This window comes from Camelus ferus, chromosome 21 (assembly GCF_009834535.1).
Source record: "Camelus ferus isolate YT-003-E chromosome 21, BCGSAC_Cfer_1.0, whole genome shotgun sequence".
In the NCBI taxonomy this organism is placed as follows: Eukaryota; Metazoa; Chordata; class Mammalia; order Artiodactyla; family Camelidae; genus Camelus; species Camelus ferus.
In genome coordinates this window covers 5,657,582-5,678,263 of record NC_045716.1, presented here as the reverse complement: position 1 = coordinate 5,678,263, position 20,682 = coordinate 5,657,582, and the positions used below count along the sequence as shown (strand labels likewise).

Here is a 20,682-nt window from a genome sequence, read left to right as displayed (position 1 = left end):
TGGATAATCTAATTTGTATATCCATACATTGGTGTACTAGTATATGCTACAACATAGATGAATCTTTAAAATGTTATGCAACATGAAATTGCACATGTTGTATGATTCCAGTCATATGAAATATGCAGACTTAGAGAGGCAGAAAGTAGGTTAGTGGTTTCTTAGAACTGGAAGGGAAGGGGTGAGATTGAGTATAAATAGTTACAGCATGATGAAACGTCTCTTTGGGGTGATGACAATGTTCTAAAATCAGTGGACAAGGGAGTGGCACAGATCTGCGAATATACTACAAACCATTGAGTTGTATACTTGAAGTGGGTGGACTTTATTCCATATGAATTATATTTCAGTGAAGCTGTTATAAAAAGAAATGTCTGTCTTCGCAGGCAGGTAAACTACATGTGTTTTGATATCACAGATAGTTTGTTTTATAACAATTATATTGCTTTTTAGACTTTAGAGTACAGCCACAAACAGCTTTAGTGATTTGAGTTACTGAAGACAGTCTTCTATTTTAGACTTAGTGATCTTACAAATTGCCTGAAATGTGAGCTTTGTTTTGCCTTCACACTAGATGTCAACTTTGTTATTTTAAAAATAAATTTGTAAAACTTGTTTTAGCACACTCGGAAACCCCAGAAAGATTGGTGTGTTTTATCTTGTACATATGTTTCTAGTTTTATCTTCCTCTATAGTCTTAACTTTTGTTAACATTTTTAGAGTTCTCATTAAGACTTCTGCTCTGTTTAAATCAACTTTTGTCAGTGACACAAAAAACATTTTTTGCTTGGTAGAAATTTAAACATGAATATGGAAGATGGTATGATAGTAACCTAAAGAAAGACATATAAGAGACAATTGTTCTTTAGAAACTGGATTAAACAGGGAGATTTCTGTTTTAGTTTTGGGGAAGGGAGAAATGTAATAGTAGATTTTAAGATTTTAGGATCTTTGTGCTTTAATCTTATTCTCAGTTAAGTTGATTAGAATTATTATTTCAGTATTTTAAATATTAATTTTCATTTTGTTTAACACTATGACTTTTGCTGTCAGACTTTAAAATTGATTAATGATCCACACAAAACCTCTAAAAGAGTCTTCCAAAAAAGAAAAAACAAATTAACCTACAAATAAGATTATTTTGCATTATTTTATATCCTTAAGTCGAAGTCTTTTTATGGCCTAAATAAGTAGCTTCACTAAAATATCTGGAGTATTTTATAAAAGACGTGGTGGATTAACTGATATGATTAATTCCGCAAAGCTCCTCATTCCTTCTGTGAACCTTGTGACTCTTGCTCAGAATGCACTGAACACTTGGGGCTGGAGAGCTGCTCTCCAACTTGCACACTCACTTACGTACGTTTCAGTGAAGTTGGAAGCTTACCAAGAATCAGTGATGTTTGTCCCTAAACCTGCCAGTTTACTTTTGTTATTATAATTACATTAAATTTTAATGTTTTGTAAACTGGTGAAATATAAATAGTTGTTTCCATTAAGTTAAATTTAATATTTTGGAAAGGCTCCATAAAGGGAAGTTGTTTGCAAATAATTACTCTTAATCTGATGAATCAACTATACGGAACTGGTGAAAAAGTGTGGACGGACTCTGTATTCCAATTATTTCATCAGTGTCTTTAAGTTTTCATTAAATAAAGAAAAGAAAAAAATAACTGGAAATCATAGTTGGTATATAAAGGACTGTGGTTTGTGCAAAAATACCAGGTGGAACTATGAATCAGTAGACTCACATACTAAAAGAAGGCTTGGCTCCACATCAAAAGATTGGTCAGTGGGTTTGCATTATTTATATGGGTGATTTTAAAATATACTTTCAAAGGTATGCAAGTACAACTTTAAAAAAATTCTTTACGTTAGCTAACTCTTGCAATTTGCTAACCAATGATAACATAAAAAGTGCATCTAGTATACTTTAGACCTGTTTCCTAATAGTCATACATACCCTCATTTAACAGGAAGTTGCAGTTAAGTTGTCCTCTCTGTTCTTACCCACTGATAAGGGTATAGTATCTTTTGTTCCATCTCTGCATACCTGGAACTGTTTAGTAATCATTCCTTCTTATGTCTACCTGCAGCACTTAATTCTTGTTCTTCTTTGTGTGCACCACATTGTCTTGCTAATACCTGATTACGTGTTGTATCATAGTGGACTTTACTTTTCTCCTTAATGTCTAGCACAATGGTTTGCTTATGGCAATAGTCAGTAAATGGTTAAGGTAATACCTTTTTTTAACCTTTAGAATTGATAGATTTAGGTAACATGCATTTTCCTCAAGATGTGTCAAAATGGATGTTTTCATCTTCTGCATCAGAGAATATAAATTTCTATATACACTTTTCTGAAGGATTTTTTGGCAAAATGTGTTTAAGAGTCCTAAAAACTGTAAACCTTTGATTCAGTGATTACATTTCTTATGATTTATTCTAAGAAACAATCAGATATATACAAACTTTGGATGTGATACTTGTTGCAGAATTATTTATAAAACTGAAAGATTGGAATTAACCTATATTTTCATCAGGGAATTCATTCAACAAATTTTAGTACATATGTATGGTACAATACTACATTAAAAATCATTTTCAAAGACTGATAAAGGACATGAGACTATGCAAACAATATATTATCAATAGATTATAGGTGATTAAATTTGGCACAGTATTTCAGTTGTCCATCACATGTACCATTGCACTCGGTCCTGTGTCATCAATACATTAATACGTGTGCCATCCTCTTTACCTCATTTATTGTAGGACCAAGAGTTTAAGAAATAGTAAACCACTAGAATTGAGTAGTTCATATGCTTCACCCTCTTGATCCAGATCATCTTCATGTGATTGTTCTTGGTATAGTTATGAAAACATACAGTTTGGTCCTTGGTCTGCAGTGCTAGAGAAGGATTCAGCCTGCCTAACCTCTAGAAGTAATATCCTGCCATTTCTTTCTTTGTCTTGTGCTTCAGTTGATACTGCTTCCTCCTTTGCCCTGGTATATCAGGCTCCCAGCCGTTTTTTCCCCATACCTCCTTGCTTCCTACTTGGGTATAATGGAAAATACGAAATTACAGGAGTTATTGAGTAGCTTCATAGCTCCTTGGCTCAAACTCTTGACTAGATTTGACACTTTGAAAGCACTGTTATTAACAGTGAACCTGGTTTTTAATCAATGAAATTAGGCACTTTTACAATGAGGTGTTTCCACTTAAAGAATTACTTTTAGTAGATGCCTGTTTTGACAAAGTTGTGATTATTACAAGCAAAATATATTTAATCACATCTTATGATCATGGTCTGTTGGATAAAGAAATGCACCTGCATGTAAAAGTTGTCTTTTTTTTTTTTTTTTTTTTTTTTAGGTTTTGTTTTGGTTGGGGGAGGTAATTAGGTTTATTTATTTATTAATACTTTTTGAGGGAGGTGTTGGGGATTGAACCCAGGACCTCATGCATGCGAGGCACACACTGTACCACTGAGCTATACCCTCCCCACTAAAAGTTGTCTTGATACAGATGTACACCTTTGCAAAATTCAGCTTTGCAGTTGGGAGGCACATGATCTGGTTCTTTGTTGTAATTATTGCCCTTGAGAAATGTATTTTAAACTTTCTTTTGCTTCAGAATTGTACCAGTGCCCCACTAAATTTAATAGTTTTCTTCCCCATCCTTCCACATTGTCATGTAGACACTGATGACATGGCAATATTTGTTACTTTTGGAGGCTCTAAGGAACTTGTATAATGCCCACAATGGCTTTCTAAAGTTAAAAAAAGTCTCTAGATTTTATATCTGTCTCCTGTATTTTGAGGGTCTTTTAAATGACCCTTTACACACATCATCTTTTCACATTACCTTTTTTGAAAAAAGTTTTTAAGAATGGTTAAATAAATCACTTGTGTAATAATATTTTTCTTCACTAAGATTCTGACGTTTCTAAGGATTCAAACAATGTACTAAATATCTTCAAAAGTACTAAGCTGTGTATAAGCTCCCTAAAATAAACTCAATACTTAATAACTCGAATTAATATAAATAGGCATCTACTATAATTTTCACCCAAAGGAGTTTATAAATCAGTGATGTTACTTTTTAAAAAACATATAAAAATGGTTAAATAGAAAGTCTCTTTCTTTGCCCTTTAATGTTGGCATTGTAAGGTCCAAACGCGAGGTAGAATAATAGAGAGAAGTCACAAGGTGTGGCTCTTCGGTCATGGTCGCGTAGCTCCAAGCTCCCTGCTGCTGCCGTCAGTCATTGAACAGCTCTTGGGAACTCTCCAACTGAAGTCTCTGCACGTTCTCCCTGTTTCCCTTGTTAGTTTCCAGCCTGCATTTTGAGAAAGACTTGCTTAAAATATTTATCTCCTAAACAGAAAAATAACTGGAACTGTTCAAAAATCTCAGTGGCTCACGGAATTAATGGGAAAACATTTCACAAATAAAGTTGATTGTAAAGACTATCTAACTAACTTGGGATAGACAGATTAGGGAAAAGCTTAGCTAAAGACCTTTAATAACAATATAGTCCTGAAAAGAGTCCTTTATAAAGTGTTATAAACTTGTTTGAGTTTTAACAATAATATAGTTAATTATAATCACCTTGCACTTAGCCTATGTTTCTCTGTTGCAGTAGTTTAGCTAGGATAAACAAATTTATATACTAAATTCATATTTGAGTTCAAGGCTAATGTTAAGCAAGAAGAAATAACTTTTGCAGGAAAGGCACGCAAGGAAGAAATTATTTTTCTGAGTTACTAAACGGGTACTCCGAAACACAGAGGACCGTAGGGATTAATCAGAAGTGTTTATGTGTGTCGCATTTTAAAAACCTGTAATGTAGTTTCATGAAAGGTATTCTAGGCTGGCCTTTTGAGAATCTCTCAATTAATAGGGTTATATAAATTCTTAATCCTCTTTTTTCCTGTCATTATGTTGAGAATATAAAAATGAATAATTGGATGATTGAGGAATGTTCTTGAGAATATTATTTGGAGGAATTATTGAGGCAAAATCAGTGTCCTTTCTCTGCTGGAAACAGTGACTAAAAAGAAAGTGGGCAGGCTCCTGGTATTGTTATGAAGGTCGTGCTCCTGGGCTTTGTATAACTGCAGGGTATTTAAAGTTCCTGGTATCCTTGGAAACACAAACTGTGATACCAATTGGTGCTTGTGTTTCAATGATGTCATACAATTTACAGATCTCCACAATGGATCTCTTGTTTGTGGACCTACAGAGTTCAGATAGTTTTGAAAAAGCACCTAAAGGGAGAGAGAGAGCGTTAGTTAGTTAGCCAGCTAGTTAGTTAGTTTTTTCTCAGGCTTTAATTTTAAGAACCAGTGACAGCCTTACTATCCATTCCTTAGTCGTTTGAGTTTGGATTCAGCTTTTCTAAAAAAGAAAAAAAAAATCATCCACTGGCTTTCTGATTGTTTTACATTCTTGTGATTGCTTTTGAATAGTAAATGCACGTTTCTGTACTAATTGAAACATGTAGAGAAACAGATGAGGATTGATTGCTCTTCTCAAGTTTAGCCATCAGCTGTACAGTGGTAAGAGGCTTATAGAGCTGAGAGTATTTGAACTAACTGGCTAGATTAAAACAGTGCCATTCGAAAGATTGTATTCTTTTTTCTTCAGTCTCTCTTTTTAAATCTGGGAAATAATTGGTAGGCTGACTTAAATGATGTACATTAAGTTGACCAAATCAGTCTTAAAAAAATAATATGTTTTTTCCCTTATATTCACTTCTGCTTCTAATTATTTCTGTGGCCAAATCGCTATAGGTTTATTGGCTCTTCCTTTGTAAAGTTTGCATTAGGAGTGATGTGTAGTTTCATGGCACAGTGGTCTACCAGAACCTGTCCAATGGTAACAGATGGAAGTTTCTTCTGTTAGAGCAAACCTGTGTAGTTTTTTTGTTTTTGTTTTTGTTCCCCAGAATATTTCCATGGAAAAATTTGTTTATATACACCATATAATCTTGAAGATAATTCGCAGTTTTAAATCAGGTTTTTTTCATCTTATTTCTGTATTTTTAGCATCAGTAGTTTAGATTGGAATAAGAAACGAATCCATTATTTCAGATGTGTGTGAAGTAAAAAGAACAGTAAGAGCTAACATTTATTGAAGGCTTGCAGTATGTTAGGCACTGTCTAAATGCTGGGCATTTCTTATTTAATCCTTATCACATCACTATGCGGTGGAAACCGTATTGTTCCCATTTTAAAGGCAAGGATACTGAGAGTCTGAGAGGTTAAGTATCTTGACTAGAGTCTCACAGCTGGTAAGCAATGGGGATTCCTTTAGTCTTTCTGAGTCTGTGCCCTTAACCACTTGACCAGTGTGCCTCTCCGTAACAGTGGTAATAATGGGAGCTAATATTTATTGAATACTTCCCTATGTGCCAGAAATTGAGAAACTGTGCTCAGCTTTTTCTAGTGCGTTAACTCATTAATCAAATAACCTAATTTGGTGACATGGGTCCTGCCATGACTCTGAGCCTCACGGCCAAATTTCTGTGCTTTGGTAGTTTCTTCTCAAAGATCTTTGTAAACAGTTCATATGTGCCGAAAATCAGGGTTGAGTTATGTCAAGCAGCTGTATAAGAATCCTAGCAGAGGTATGCGCCAGGGAACCATGAGTTAGTATCACCTTTCTGTATATTGAGGTGCTGTATTACCTATCTTCTGGGGAAAGTTAAAACCTTAGAGTCATATGAGAAGTGTAAGTTTCAGCCCAGTGTTCCAAATGCTACCTAGATATTTATATTAAAAAAAAAAAAAAGAAGCCCTGTAGCCAGCATTGCTTTCTGATTCCTAGGGTCTTCAATAGACTTGAACTAGTTAAAAATAGGTGGTTCCCTTAGTAGCAGGTGGTTCTCTAATAATAGAAAAAGTTAAGCATTCTGTGTCACCCACACTCCATACCATGGTAGAGAAGCTGAGTTATGGATGTACTGAAGTTCTTTAAACTTCATTTGGTATTGATCAGTTTAAGTCTGGAGCCTCCCTTTAACCATTTTCTAATCTTGTGGGACCTAGCTATATACTTTTAAAGTCAAAGTAGTAGATGTCCATAGTTACAAGTGTGTACTACAAGGATTGAAATGAAAAAGAGCATTTAGCTTCCCTACCCGCTGCTTCAGCTAGTTACTGGTCTATCCAGGCATCCACTTTCCCCTCCTTAAGAGTATTTTTCTACTACTTGCCTTCACAGTTTAAAATAACTCATGCATTCACACATACACATGTGACACATGAAAATATAGATAGACTTAAATAATTTTGAACACTTTTTGTTTGGAACTATCTTCCACTTTTAATCTATTTTTAAAATTTCCTCTAAACATACACACAGATACACAACTGTGATTTTATTCTCTTATAATTGAGAAAGTGGAGTCTCAGGTTAAATCATTTGCCCCAACTCTTGGAAACAGTAAATCGCAGATTTGAATCTAGTCCTCTGACTGCACAGCTAAATTTGTATTTCATAGGAGTCAGATTTGTTGACAATGGGACGATATGGCGATTTCCTCCACCTTTTTAATGCCCAAGTGGTTAATGATGATACTAACAAATAAACTTCTGTTGTGTGCTTGGGATGGTGAGGTTCTTTGTTAATCACTTGGTGTGTATTATCTCATTTGGACCTCACAAAAAACCTCTAAGGGAATAGTTGCTTGATCATCCCTATTTTATTGTTTGTTTTGTTTTCATCAATTTTAGAGCTTTTTATTGATATTCTATTACGGTAGATGAAGATTTAGCTGGTATACACAATCATCCCAATTTCTTCACCATAATTTTATATATATATATAGATATATAGATATTTTTAATCAGTATTCATTATTTTTTTTTCTTTTCCATTTCTGTCTTTTTCTACTTTCTGGGTTATTTTCTGAACTTTATCTTTTACTTGTACTATTGAGTTTTGCCATCATGTTTTTAATTTATAAAAGCTCTTTTTAGTTCTATGAATGTTGCTTTTTATGAAAAGCATCCTGTTTTTGTTTCATGGATGCCATTTCTTCTCATATCTCTTTGAGAATAGTGATGGTTATTTGGTTTTTTTCTCCTGTATCATTGGTGTCCCCCTTCAAGTTGTCTATTTCTGTTTGTTTTGACCTCTATTTAATCTAATGCTAGAGGCTTTCTCTGATCTCTGGTAGTTCTTATTTTTCTACTCTATATTGAGAATGGGAGACAAGAAAATTGCCTAGAAAATCTGAGTGTGAGGTTGGGCCTTGTCCACTGAGGGCTTTCTTGTAAGGTGATCTGGGTGGCCTGTTTGTGGGAAGGACATCTTTGGTTAGTATCCTCTTGGGCTGATCTGATACCCAAAAAGAGCTCTTCTAATTGCCTGTCTGGGAAGCAGAAGTCTATCTGCCAGTTATGAGAGTCAGATGAGGGAGTAAAGAAGACTTTGGGAGAAATACTTCTTAGCATTCCTTATATGTTTTCAGGATGCTCTTCTCAGCTTTTACAGTCATCCTTTAGTCCACCGTTTATTTTACTCTTCCAAGCAAGTAAACCTCTGTTCTTCTACCTGAGTTGGGAAGGAATAGTTACCAATAAAATAAATTGGAGAGAGAGAGAGAGTCTTGGGACTCTGGCTGATTTTTAAATCAGTTTACCCAGTACTTATTTCAGACCATTCTTTCCCACCCCTACTCCTTTGAGAGATACCTAGTGGTGGCCTATCCATGAACTTTTTCAGGATTCTCTGGTGTAAGGTGAGAAGGGGTGAAATTATATATGTTCAGTCTGTCGTTTTATCCTAGTAGTTGCCATATATTTCTTAAAATGAAGTTTGAATAAGGCATTTGTGGACCACTTGAAGCAATTCCAGGTTCTTCTGTAGGCCAGGGTTAGAAGTCTTGGACCTAGACAGACAGATCTAACTTTTGACTGATTTTTTTCTGGGGGCGGGGGGGGTGCTGGAAGTGGCTGAAACTAAATTAATTAGCTTCATCCTTAAACCGGGTCTTCTTCCAGAATTCTTAATCTCAGTAAATGAAACCCCCATTCACCTCTTTACACAAATGCAAATGAGTGGTTCTATTAAAACCTTTCAGGGGCTTCCTTTTCTTCCTAGGATCAAGTTCAGCATCTTTAACTTGGTTTATAGGTCTCTGCATGATCTTGGCCTGGGGCTGTTTCCCCAGCCCCTGTAACTCTGCATTTACCTCCTTGCTCCCTGCGTCAGTCATAGAGGCCTCCTTTTCAGATTGTTGTTGGAGGAGCAGAACCAATTTATTCCTCAAGGGCTTTTGGGCTGCGATTTCATTTGCCCGAAATGCTGATACTTACCCTCCACACTTACACACCACTAACCATGCTCCCAGCTGCAATGATGTCCCAGACTAAGTCCATAGCTCTCGTTACATGCTCTCACAGCACCCTGTACTGCTTCTGTATAGTGTTTGTCGTAATTGTTTAATCGTGTGCTAATGGTGCAGTATCTGACCCTTCAGCTAAATTTAAATTGTGTGAGTTCAGTGACCTGTCTTGTTCACTGTTAGATCCTCAGCTTGAGAATAGTGCTTAATACACAGTGCATAAATCATTACTGAATTAAAAACAAAACCAAATGAAACAGAAAGACAAGGAGAAGCTTTATGATGTACTAGAAAAAAGATCCTAGATTGTATATCAGACTAAATTCTAAGATAACTGTGCTAGATGTGTCACTTTGAACAAGTGATTTTTTTTTATCTTTCAGCCTCATTTTATTTTTATTAAAAAAAATTTTTTTGTGGGGAAGGTAATTAGTTTTATTTATTTATTTAATGGAGGTACTGGGGATTGAACCCAGGACCTCATACATGCTAAGCAGGCACTCTACCACTGAGCTATCCCTCCCCCTCAGCCTCATTTTATTAATCTATGAATTGAGGAATTGTGAATGTATCCCTTGGTATCTGAACTGTCACCATCTAAACATTTGCTGTGATGACTTGGAAATTTTTAACCTAAAGTTGACTATCCGCATTGAATTATCATTAAAAGAAACTGCATGTGTGTTCTGGCCAAAAACATGAAGTTGTACATTAATCTGAGTGAGAGAATATGGAGTGGAGTAGACTATTGTCCTTGAATTAGTTGTTTTCCCAATGGGACTGTGTTCTGTGATCATGTGTCTGATAATTGCATATATGCACAAACATATTCACTAACAAGTTTATTAAATATTAAGTGATTTTGTATGTTTATTTTTCATTTAGAATTTTTTGGTGGATTGTGTATATAGGAGTTTAAGAATATTTATTATTTAGGGAAATTAATTGGGAGTTTTAGATATTCTTGAACTGAATTATTCTTTTTCCACTTGAAATCAGAATATAGTCTCTGTTACCGTGAAAATTTGCCACCCAACACATTTTAGGAAATGGATTAAATTTGGATAAGAAAGATATCTGTTCTATTTGTGTTGACTGTATTGAGAAAATGCTAAATGCTTCATTTTACTGCTTTATAGTCTCATATTGTAGTTGGTTGTTCCCTCGTACACATTTGAGGTCAGTGGTTTTTAATAAAAAGAAAGGTTTTTCACTTCTCATGTAAGTCAGCTGACTCGTATCAGGACCTCGCTGATGGAACTGGGTGTCGACTTACTACTGAGTGACTGATAGGACTCTTTAGAGAAGCCTGTGTGTATTATCTCCATGATAGTTTTCATTGTGAGTTCAGTGATTTATAATTCAAACAGGTCACCATTCAAAATAGATGCATATTTAGCTCTGCATTCTATTCCATTTGATACTGTGGAGAGAGCTAGAGCAGTTAAATTTTTTTAATGCTGCCAAATTCTTGGTGTTTTATTTTTAATGCAGTCTGCCTTCTGCTCCCTAGATAGTGAGATAATGACACAGGATTGACTGTATAACCAATTGTGAAAACCCCAGAAACTGATTTCTCAGTAGTGGTAAACTGTTTACTCTTTTTTTTTCCTTTCTCCACGAAGAATCACATTCCTTTAAAAGCTCTAATTCTTTCCCCACAGCAGCTGCCCCTAAAGGAAAGTGATGAGATTCAATTCAAAAAGAGGCAGGCGTGGGGGTACATTAATATAAGAAGAAGTCCTAAATATGACAGAAAGAATAAAGTATTGAATGGTGTTTGAGATTAATTCTTAGTATAGTTCATTTTTCTGCCAGTAACAGGAACATGAGGTACAAAAAGGATCTTGAGTTTTGATCATGTATACAGCACCATGGTTATGTTTTAAAGGGCCTGATTAATATTTTCTCACACTTTTCTTAAATTTGCATAGTACTTAACTAAGAAAAAATTGCATATAGATCATTTTTTTCCTTCTAAGGATGAGTATACAAATGAATTATTTTATTTTGAGTATTTTGTATTTTTCTGTTTAGGTAAAAGTATGAAATACAGATGTTCATATGATTGGATGCCATTTGTCAATGTGGCATCATTCATAACTTTCCATTTCATTCCCCAAGGCATATAGTTGCTTAAGTAGTGCTTGGCCCAGTGTGGCAGTTATGGGATTATGTCTTCTAATGCATATCTAAGAGGTGAAAGAAAGCTGAATGATCTGCTCAGCCTGCTGTTTCCTGGCATGCATGACAGGGGCAGTGCAAACTGTGTACTAGTGATGGGGAAGGGAGAAGCACGGTGGACCCATGATACGAATTGCTTCCCATCCTGGACAATCTTCTTAAAATTCTTACCTAATAGTAGCAAACTAAAATTAGTTCTTCTGCAAAGAAAAAGTGTTACCTTTATCAGGGAACCATTGATAAATTAACGTTAAATAAGTCATGCCTTCTGGGAACTTCTTACATTGTTATCAGGTAAGTGTGATAGAGCAGAGCTAGAAGGCCCATGCTCAGGTCCTGGTGCTGCTGCGACTGAGGGGGAGGAAGGCAGGGGCCTGTTTGCAAACCTTAGGCTAAAGGAAATTATTCATCAGAAAGAAGTGTCACATATTACCTCCTACCTACCCTCTCTTAAAGAGGGTGATACTGAACATAGGGGATTTACACTTGTGATAGTCACAAGTGATCAAGTTGCATGGAAATTAAACCTCCAGAGTTGAGAAGAAAACGAAAATGGTTAGCTAAGGGTGAAAGACACAATATAAATTCATTTCAACTAATAGTTATGGTCTCCTAGTGAATTTATGGTAAGACTGACAATTCCATAAAGGCAAACATTTCTGACCTAGTGATTTTATATCCTAAACACATTGAATCGTAAGTACCCTCATTATTCATGAAGGTGAGTGTGACCATATTTAAATTTACTGGGGCCATTGATGGTATGCACTGTAATGTAATTTACCAGCCCACAGGTCCACGTATGTCAGGACAAAGCAGAGTTCACAGGCAATAATTTTAGTGTTTGGAAGGTTATCAATCAAAGAAAATTTTTGTTTCTTCTGGAAACAAGGTATATTCTGACATTTTGACAGAATATGGAGGGTGGAAAGGTAATGGGGGATAAAAATAAACAAAACTAAACTTCATTTTAGTGTCCTGATTGGTTTTGTCTTTCCTTTCTGTACTTTAAGAGTGGAAGAGGAAGACAGAGTATACTGATGGCAGTAATGGCTGGCAGCTGTACTAGGTCTTCAGCAGACAGTATTAACTCATTTATAGAATAATTTTGTCCTATAGCGCTAATATCTAGTGGGCTGCTGCTTGCTGAGCAGTGTGCTGCAGTTAGCGGCATTATTAAAAATCATCTCCATGTGGCATCTCTAACATTTCTTCTGTTGTAGCAGAAATTGCTTATAGAAGATAGCCAAGCATACACCACATTTTAAAAGCTTTATGGCAAGGCAAGGATTTTATAATTTATCAGAAAAATAAAGAACTTCCTTTTAAAAATACAGCATGTTGGTTGGCCTATTAATATAAGTGATTTTTAAACTTGAACTTCTGTGAAAACTGTCTAGAACATTTTGGTGAAGAGAAAAATATCCCTTTGTCTATTTAGGGAAATTGACATGTTCTTAGCTAGTTGTAGCAAATAGCTCTGTTTTAAAGTTGTTTAGATGTGTTTTTACTTCAATAAGTAAGTGGTCACTCCAATTTTGAGACTTAAAAAATAATGCTTGTACTCTGAGTTCTGACCAAATTCAGAACCAAAACAAGTCTGATGATTGAAATTTGAATATTGGGAAAAATGTGTTTGTTCTAGGCCAGGTTAGCTCTGGCATGGGAATAAACACACAGATGAAAATACTGGTCTTTCTACAGCAGTTCAGACCCCTGCAGCTTACAACTGCTTTTTAGAAATGTATTTCACTTTTAATGTATTAAAATCTTCCCTGTTATATAGATTTCCCAAAACTGTGTTTATTTTTGTTTTTTTAGGTTGGCGCTAAGAATTGACGAAAGGCTATTGAGACTAAATGAAACATTAGGGTTGTGTTAGCTGAAAGATTCTCTGTGTAGAATCCTCTGTAAAGCTTATTTTGGATAACAGTAAAATAGTTTTAGAATTTTACCAATTGCATTTAATTTATAATGTTGTTATTTTAAAAAAGTGCCTAGTCAACAATGTAATTCAGAAGCAACTCCGATGAACTTCTAAGGAGCTGTGTGATACAAAAATAAAATTTCCCACAGCAACTTTTTATTTTACAGTCTCCGTATTTGGGTCGTAGACTTGTTCTTTTCCTCTTTCCTTTATCCCTATTTCTGCTTCCAGTCAGATTCTTTTATTTGCTCTCCTACTGTAAGTCTTTTGAGATGCTCTCTAAGTCTGGAAGAGACAAGATGTTTACCCTCTAAGAGAAAAGTTACTTTGCGGATATTTATAGATAAGCCTAATGGAATTTCCAGTTCTGTTGTATCATTTTAGTGCGTCTTCTTTGTCAACTGGTGTGACAGGCCATTTTACTCCCTTCTCTGGTTACAAGGAAGGGTTACACACAGAAGAGAAGTTTTTTAGTTGTTGTTGTTTCCTTGCCAAATAGTTACTAAATTTATATTAGCATTTGAAGAGGCCTGGAATTTGACTATTAGATTTGCAGGTAGACTAAATAAACTGATATTTTGAATGCTGTTTTGAAATGATTTGGTAGTAGTGGCTTGCATTCAGCCCTCCAAACTTAATTCAGATTTAAAGGCTTCTCTTTTGAGTTTCCTTTCTTTTTTTTTTGGAAAAACTTTTGTTTTGGACTTGCTAAAACGAGAGCAGAATTAAAGTTATGTAACCTGTTTTGTGAGGATTTATTAATCTATATTTATATTAATAGCTCTTTTTATTCTCTCATCTCTTTTGTGCTATTCTTCACCCCAAAACAACTGCGGAGTTACCAGTGCTGTGGATTTCTATTTCAAAGTCCAGCTCACATAGTCCCTTTCTTTCTGTTTCCACTGTCACCACTCCATGACCCTAATCATCCCATGCCCAAGCCATTGCATTAGTCTCCCATCCATTGTACAAGACCTCTGGTCTTTTCCCCACTTCGTTTTATAAGCTATTGCCGGATTTTCTTAGAATCCTCACTGCCTTCCTATTGTCTAAGCAGTGGTCTTTAAACTGTGGTCTGTGGAACCTCAGAACCCAAAAATCTCCTGATCTGCTAGGTAACTGTTTTTATAATAAAATTTGCCTTTTTTTTTAAAGCTGTGTTGACATTTGCACTGCTGATACAAAAGCAGTTGTGAGTAGATCTACTGGTGCAGCAGCAGGAGCAAGGCTGCGACACCAAAGCACCAGCAGTGACCACGGTCTTCTCGGCCGCGTGTGTTAGGGAGAAGAGCCAGTCTGACATAAGGACATCCTTGAGAACTCAGTGAAAATCTTTAACTTTATTAAATCTCAACCCGAGTGTTTATGTCTTTTTTAGCATTCAGTGCGACGACATGGGGGTACGGGTAACCTGCATACCGAAGTATGGTGATTATCACCGTGGAAAGCGTTTGTGCAAATTGAGCTGCAAGCCAAACTTACCATTTGTTTTTCATGAAGCATCATTTTTACTTGAAAGAACAACTGAAAAGCAAATTATAGTTATTCAGTCTTGGTTATTTGTCAGACATTTTCTAGAAAAAGAAAGACATAAACCTGTCTCTTAAGGTGAAAAAAGCAACAGTATTTACTGACAATGATAAAATTTAAGACGGAAAATGAAGATCAGTATTTTGGAAAACTTGAATCTGCCACCTGGAGCTTGACAGCTTCCCAGTATTAGATTAGTGTGAGATCAAGACTTTTCTGCAGATTAATGAATGTGATTTCTTGATACTATATAATGAAAAGTGTCATTGGAAGATCTGCAAAACTAAGTGAACCATTTTTTTCTAAATGATCAGTGCATAGTGTCCCAAACTCATGCATATGGGTAGAAAGATCCAATCAAAGGGCAGGGTAGATCAGTGGTTTTTAATGTAACAGAGGATGAAAAGTATTGGAGTAGTGTCAGATTCCACATTTTACTCACTTTTAAGAAGCAACTGCTTGTCAGTTTTTGGTATAGTATTAGAAAAGATGATCCACAGTTATCTGAAAATGCTATTAAAATATCCTCCCCTTTTCCAGCTGTGTACCTGTGTGAGTCTAGATTTTCTACTTCTACTTCAACCGAGACAGCATAAAGCAAGAGGTAGAACGTTGAAGCAGGTATAAGAAACCAGCTGCTTTCTGTTCAGCCAGATGTTACAGAGATTTGTGAAACTTCAAGCAGTGTCACTCCTCTCACTTATTTTTTTGTTTTATTTTGCAAAATGGTTATATTTCATCAAAAATGTGTTATTTATATTAACATGCAATAGATCTGTAATTCTTAATAAATAAATACTTTAAACATTTCTGTTTTAATTTCTAACATGGTAAATATTGATAAATATAACCCACATAAACAAAAGCTCTTTGAAGTCCTCAATTTTAAAAGTCTAAAGGGATCATGAGATCAAAAAATTTGGAGAATTGCTGGTATACATGATAATATCCAAAGAAGTGCTTTCCATTGGGATTCATTGAGTGACCTCTGATTCTTTTTAATGTTTCTAAAATTATTCACTTTTTTGTAATAAGGCCAGTGTTCAGTGTCCTTAGTATCCTTAAAGGAATGGAACAGTACAAATCTAAAATTTCTTTCTAGTTTTGCTATTAAGATTCTTACTGGTAATTCTAAGGTAGTTATCCTTTTCTTTGGTGAATTTTAGATACTAAATACACTTGGAAGTCAGAAATTAGAAGTATGCCGCTGGAACAAGAGAGACAGAGGGTGGGCGGGAGGGAGGGGTAGGTAGAATTAATAAAGTGAAATAAAGCAATACCTGAGTTTTCCCATTAACTGAGTTTTCCCATTAATACAGTCTCAGTATACAGGCTTTACGAGTATACTGTTAAACATTTATTTAGCCATGGAAATGAGGATATGATAGTATGAATAAATAAAATTTCTAGGCTTCAAAAAAAAAATCTAGTTCTATATTGTTACTTAAAAATGCCCTTTAAACCTTGATCCAGAAATGCTAAAAGGAACCAAAAAAAAGAGAAAGAAATCACTTATCCTCACTTCTTTTGTATTTTCTTCCTCTATATAGATTCTTATAAAATGATCATAAAGTAGACATTAGATTATAGAAAAAATGTGAAACTATAAAATTAACAACATGGGTAATCAACATCATACTTTAGACAAAAAAAATTAAAATATGGAAGCATTGTTCACTATTTCATTCTGCTTTTAGCACTGGGGAGGAGTAATTCGAGGTCCCACCATGCTTTATGAAACACTGTCTTGTTTCACAATGTCGTGAAGAAACCAGGGACAAAGCTCTGACTGGAGAAAGGGAGAACATGAAGGAAGACTGTAAGAGAAGTACTCAGGGGGACACAGGGAAGATAAGTTAGGTTTTCTTAAATTCAGTGCTGATGCAGATTTATATTTTGTCAGGAAACCTGGGTTATGCTGTAATACAGTTTCCTATATTCTAAGTCTATCAATGCCTCCTTGCTCAGTGTGGATCATAACATTGCTATTCAGATTAAATTACAGAGGGCAGTTTAGGTCACCCACGGTCAACTTACATAAGAAGGTTAGTCATTTGAATGAAAACTTGTCTAGGCCACAAAACCTCACATTTTCACACAAAGTAGGTGCATCCCTCTCTGTCGAAGTAGGCTTGGTATTTGACTCTAAAGATAGGCCTACATTGTGGTTAAAAATCTAATCCTTTTGTTTGTCCAAATCGTGTGAAGAAAATCAGCTCTGACATGGCTTTTAAGTTTTGGCAAGAATCTCTTATCCGTGTCAAAGTATTAAAAGAGTCAATTTCCTTAAAGCTTTTTGCGGTAATTTTAGGAAATTTTGAAGTATAAAGGAAACTTTAATTTAAATGCTTGCAGTAGAAGGGAGAGTGGAGGGTGGGGAAGAGAGCATTGGTGTGGAATGGAGAAGCTGTTGATGCAGCGTGTCCTGGTGTGTGTAGTTCAGAGGAGATAAAAGCAGAAAAATAAGGGGGAACAGGAACAACAGTGAACATCTAAGAATTAGTAACATGTCTCGCCAAGCCCTAGTAACATTATTGGTTCTTGGATTTTGGGTTATTTTGGAGGGCAATTGATAAGCTCCTCCAAAATGCAGAGCAACAGGATAGATAGATTTAGATAGACTTTTAGAGAGGACAGGAAGTTAAGCCGGAAGGAGCACTGAAGGTAACATCGGACACGTAGGGAATGTAAGAAGAGAGCTGTACATGTAGTGCCCTAATTACTGACTTGCTTACTTTCTATAGGTCTCCGGCTGTAGTTATGCATATTTGAATAACTGCAGTATAAAACAGCTAGATTATGTGAATTTCCTTGAAATCAGGCAATACCAGGAATACTTATCATCCTGTAATAAAAAGACTAAAAGTCTGTAGAAAGTAATGAAGACTCTCACCTAATAGATAATATGTGCTTATTTATAATTTACAACTCTCTTGCCCTTGTGGGTTTCTTCAGATTGAGGTGTTTCTCTAGCATAATAATTAAATAGTAATAAGTAATGTATTTTAAATGTTCCTTGCAGTATATTCCTGAGATGAATTAGTCCTTCATAGCTAAAGAACTTTTAATATATATTGAACTGTCATAAAAGCCTCATTCAATGGACCTAATGTGTACGATGTGTACTAGTGGTCAAGATATGTTCCAAGTTTTGTAAATATTGCTGCTCTGAACATTAGGGTGCATGTGTCATTTTGAATTAGTGTTTTCAGTTTTTTTCGAATATATACCCACGAGTGGAATTGCTGGGTCATATGGTAGTTCTGTTTTTAGTTTTTTTGAGAAACCTCCATACTATTTTCCATAGTGGCTGCACCAATTTGTATTCTCACAAACAGTGTACAAGGGTTCTCTTATCTCCACATCCTTGCCAGCATCTGTTACTTGTAAACTTTTTGATCATAGCCATTCTGATAGATGTAAGGTGATAGCTCATTTTGCTTTTGATTTGCATTTCCCTGAAGATTAGTTAGGGGGGTTATGTTCCAAATTTTACAACAGCCCAAATGAGTGTATAGTTCATATAAAAAATTTTAAGTGGTTTTTTTTGAGATGTGACTCCAAAAGCAAAGGCAACAAAAGCAAAAATAAACAAGCAGGACTTTATCAAACTAAAAACCTTCTGCACAGCAAGGGAACCATCAACAAAATGAAATGGCGGCCTACTGAACGGGAGTAAGTCATACATCTGATAAGGAGTTAACATCCAAAATATGTGAAGAACTCATACAACTCAGCACAAAACACAAGCACTATGATTAAAAAATGGGCAAAGGATCTGAATAGACATTTTTCCAAAGAAAACATACAGATGGACAGCAGATCCATATGTAAAGGTGTTCAACTTCCCTAATCATCAGGGAAATGCAAATCAAAACCACACTGGGATATCACTCACACCTGTTATAATGGCTGTCATCAAAAAGACAAGAAATAACCAGTGTTGGTGAGGCTGTGAGGAAAAAGGAACACTTGTGCACTGTTGGTAGGAGAGTAAATTGATGCAGCCCCTATGGAAAACAGTATGGAATTTCCTCAAAAAATTAAAAATAGTATTATCATACAATCCAGCAATGTCATTTCTGGATATTTATCCAAAGAACATGAAACCTCTAATTGGAAAATATATATGAACCCCTGTGTTTATTGCATCATTATTTACAGTAGCCAAGATGTGGAAACACTAAGTGTCCATCAGTGGATGTATAGAATACTACTCAGCCATTAAAAAAAATGAAATCTTGTCATTTATGAGGGCATGGATGGACATTGAGGGTATTATGCTAAATGAAGTAAGTCAGACAGAGAAAGACAAACACCGTATGATCTCACTTAAATGTGGAATCTAAAAACTGAAACAAATGAACAAATAAAACTCGTAGATGCAGGAATAGAACAGTGATTGCCAAGAGGAAGAGGGGTTGAGGGTCTGGGTGAGATGGGTGAACGGGATCAAGAGGTACAAACCCCCAAGTTATAAGTAAATTGTGGGAATGTCAAGTACAACGTGATGACTATAGTCAATAATGTTGTCATGCATATTTGAAAGTTGCCAAAAGAGTAAATCTTAAAAAGTTCTTATCAGACAAAAAAAACCCATTTGTAATATTTTATGGTGATGGATGGTAACTAGACTTATTGTAGTCATTATTTTGCAGTGTATACAAATACTGAATCATTATGGTGTATACTTCAAACTAATATGTTACATATCAATTATACCTCAGTTTGAAAAATATTAAAGTAACATAGGAAATGAGATGTTTAGAAGAGGTGAAACATTGAAATTTGATATTGTGTACCTCCGCCTTTAAGAGACATGATGGTAATATATTTAGATCTTCCCTTGAGGAAATTGCCTTCTGTGTTTTTAAGATCTTACTGGCCTCTAGTGGTAATATAATGCTAGCCATTTCTAATCTTATGACCGATTAGAAATAAAGCCATTTTGAAGGTGTAGGCTACCAATAACTTCACTCTTTCAGTTCTGGATCAGTAGTACTTTCCAAACGTACATTCAACATCATCTTCTTCCTGAAGACTGTCTATCTTTTGTTCTTGTCTCTGAGTCACCCCCATCTCTTTATTTTGAGTGATACTGGTTTTGCTCTGAAGAGACCTTCCGTTATTTTGGTGCACATACAGTGGTGATTACTCTGTCAAGTTTGTGCTAACAATTCTTCCGAGAGTGTTTCAGCCCTCTTTTCTGCAGATTCTCGGGCAAATTTTTCCTTCTGTATATAACTTTTTATTTTCTTCAGAGGAATTTAAGTTTTCAGTTTGCCATTTAGACTTATGTTTAGAGCTCTTTAATTTGATTTTGAAGACCCTTACATTGGAAATACTAGTTTCCCAAGGATGGTAATGATTTGTCTTTTTTGTTTATTGTGTTCGTCACACAGATGTGAAAGGGCCACCCACCCACCGTCTGTCTTGTGGTCAGTCACCCTACACTGAGACGACAACATGGGAGCGGAAGTACTGCATCCTCACGGACAGCCAGCTGGTGCTGCTCAATAAGGAGAAGGAGGTGAGGGGGACACTTCTGAGAAGAGCTACTTCCCTTTTCTGACCAAATTCCTAAATAATCTAGTTTTTACTTGCATTTTGATAAATTGCATTTATGAAAATGGAGGCTTTATGAATGTTACACTGTTAAGTAGGTCTAAAGGGCTGATAATG

At 35.5% G+C, this 20,682-nt stretch overlaps 1 protein-coding gene across 6 annotated transcripts in view; it reads left to right on the top strand.

Moving 5' to 3' along the window:
* Positions 1 to 20,682, top strand: part of RASAL2 (RAS protein activator like 2) — a 303,510-nt gene that overhangs the window by 130,463 nt on the left and 152,365 nt on the right. For all 6 annotated transcript variants that reach the window (XM_014561394.2, XM_014561393.2, XM_006187285.3 and 3 more), the window contains exon 2: positions 20,403 to 20,530. In XM_014561394.2, coding sequence (XP_014416880.1) covers positions 20,403 to 20,530 — 128 coding nt within the window. The remainder of the gene's footprint in view (positions 1 to 20,402; positions 20,531 to 20,682) is intronic.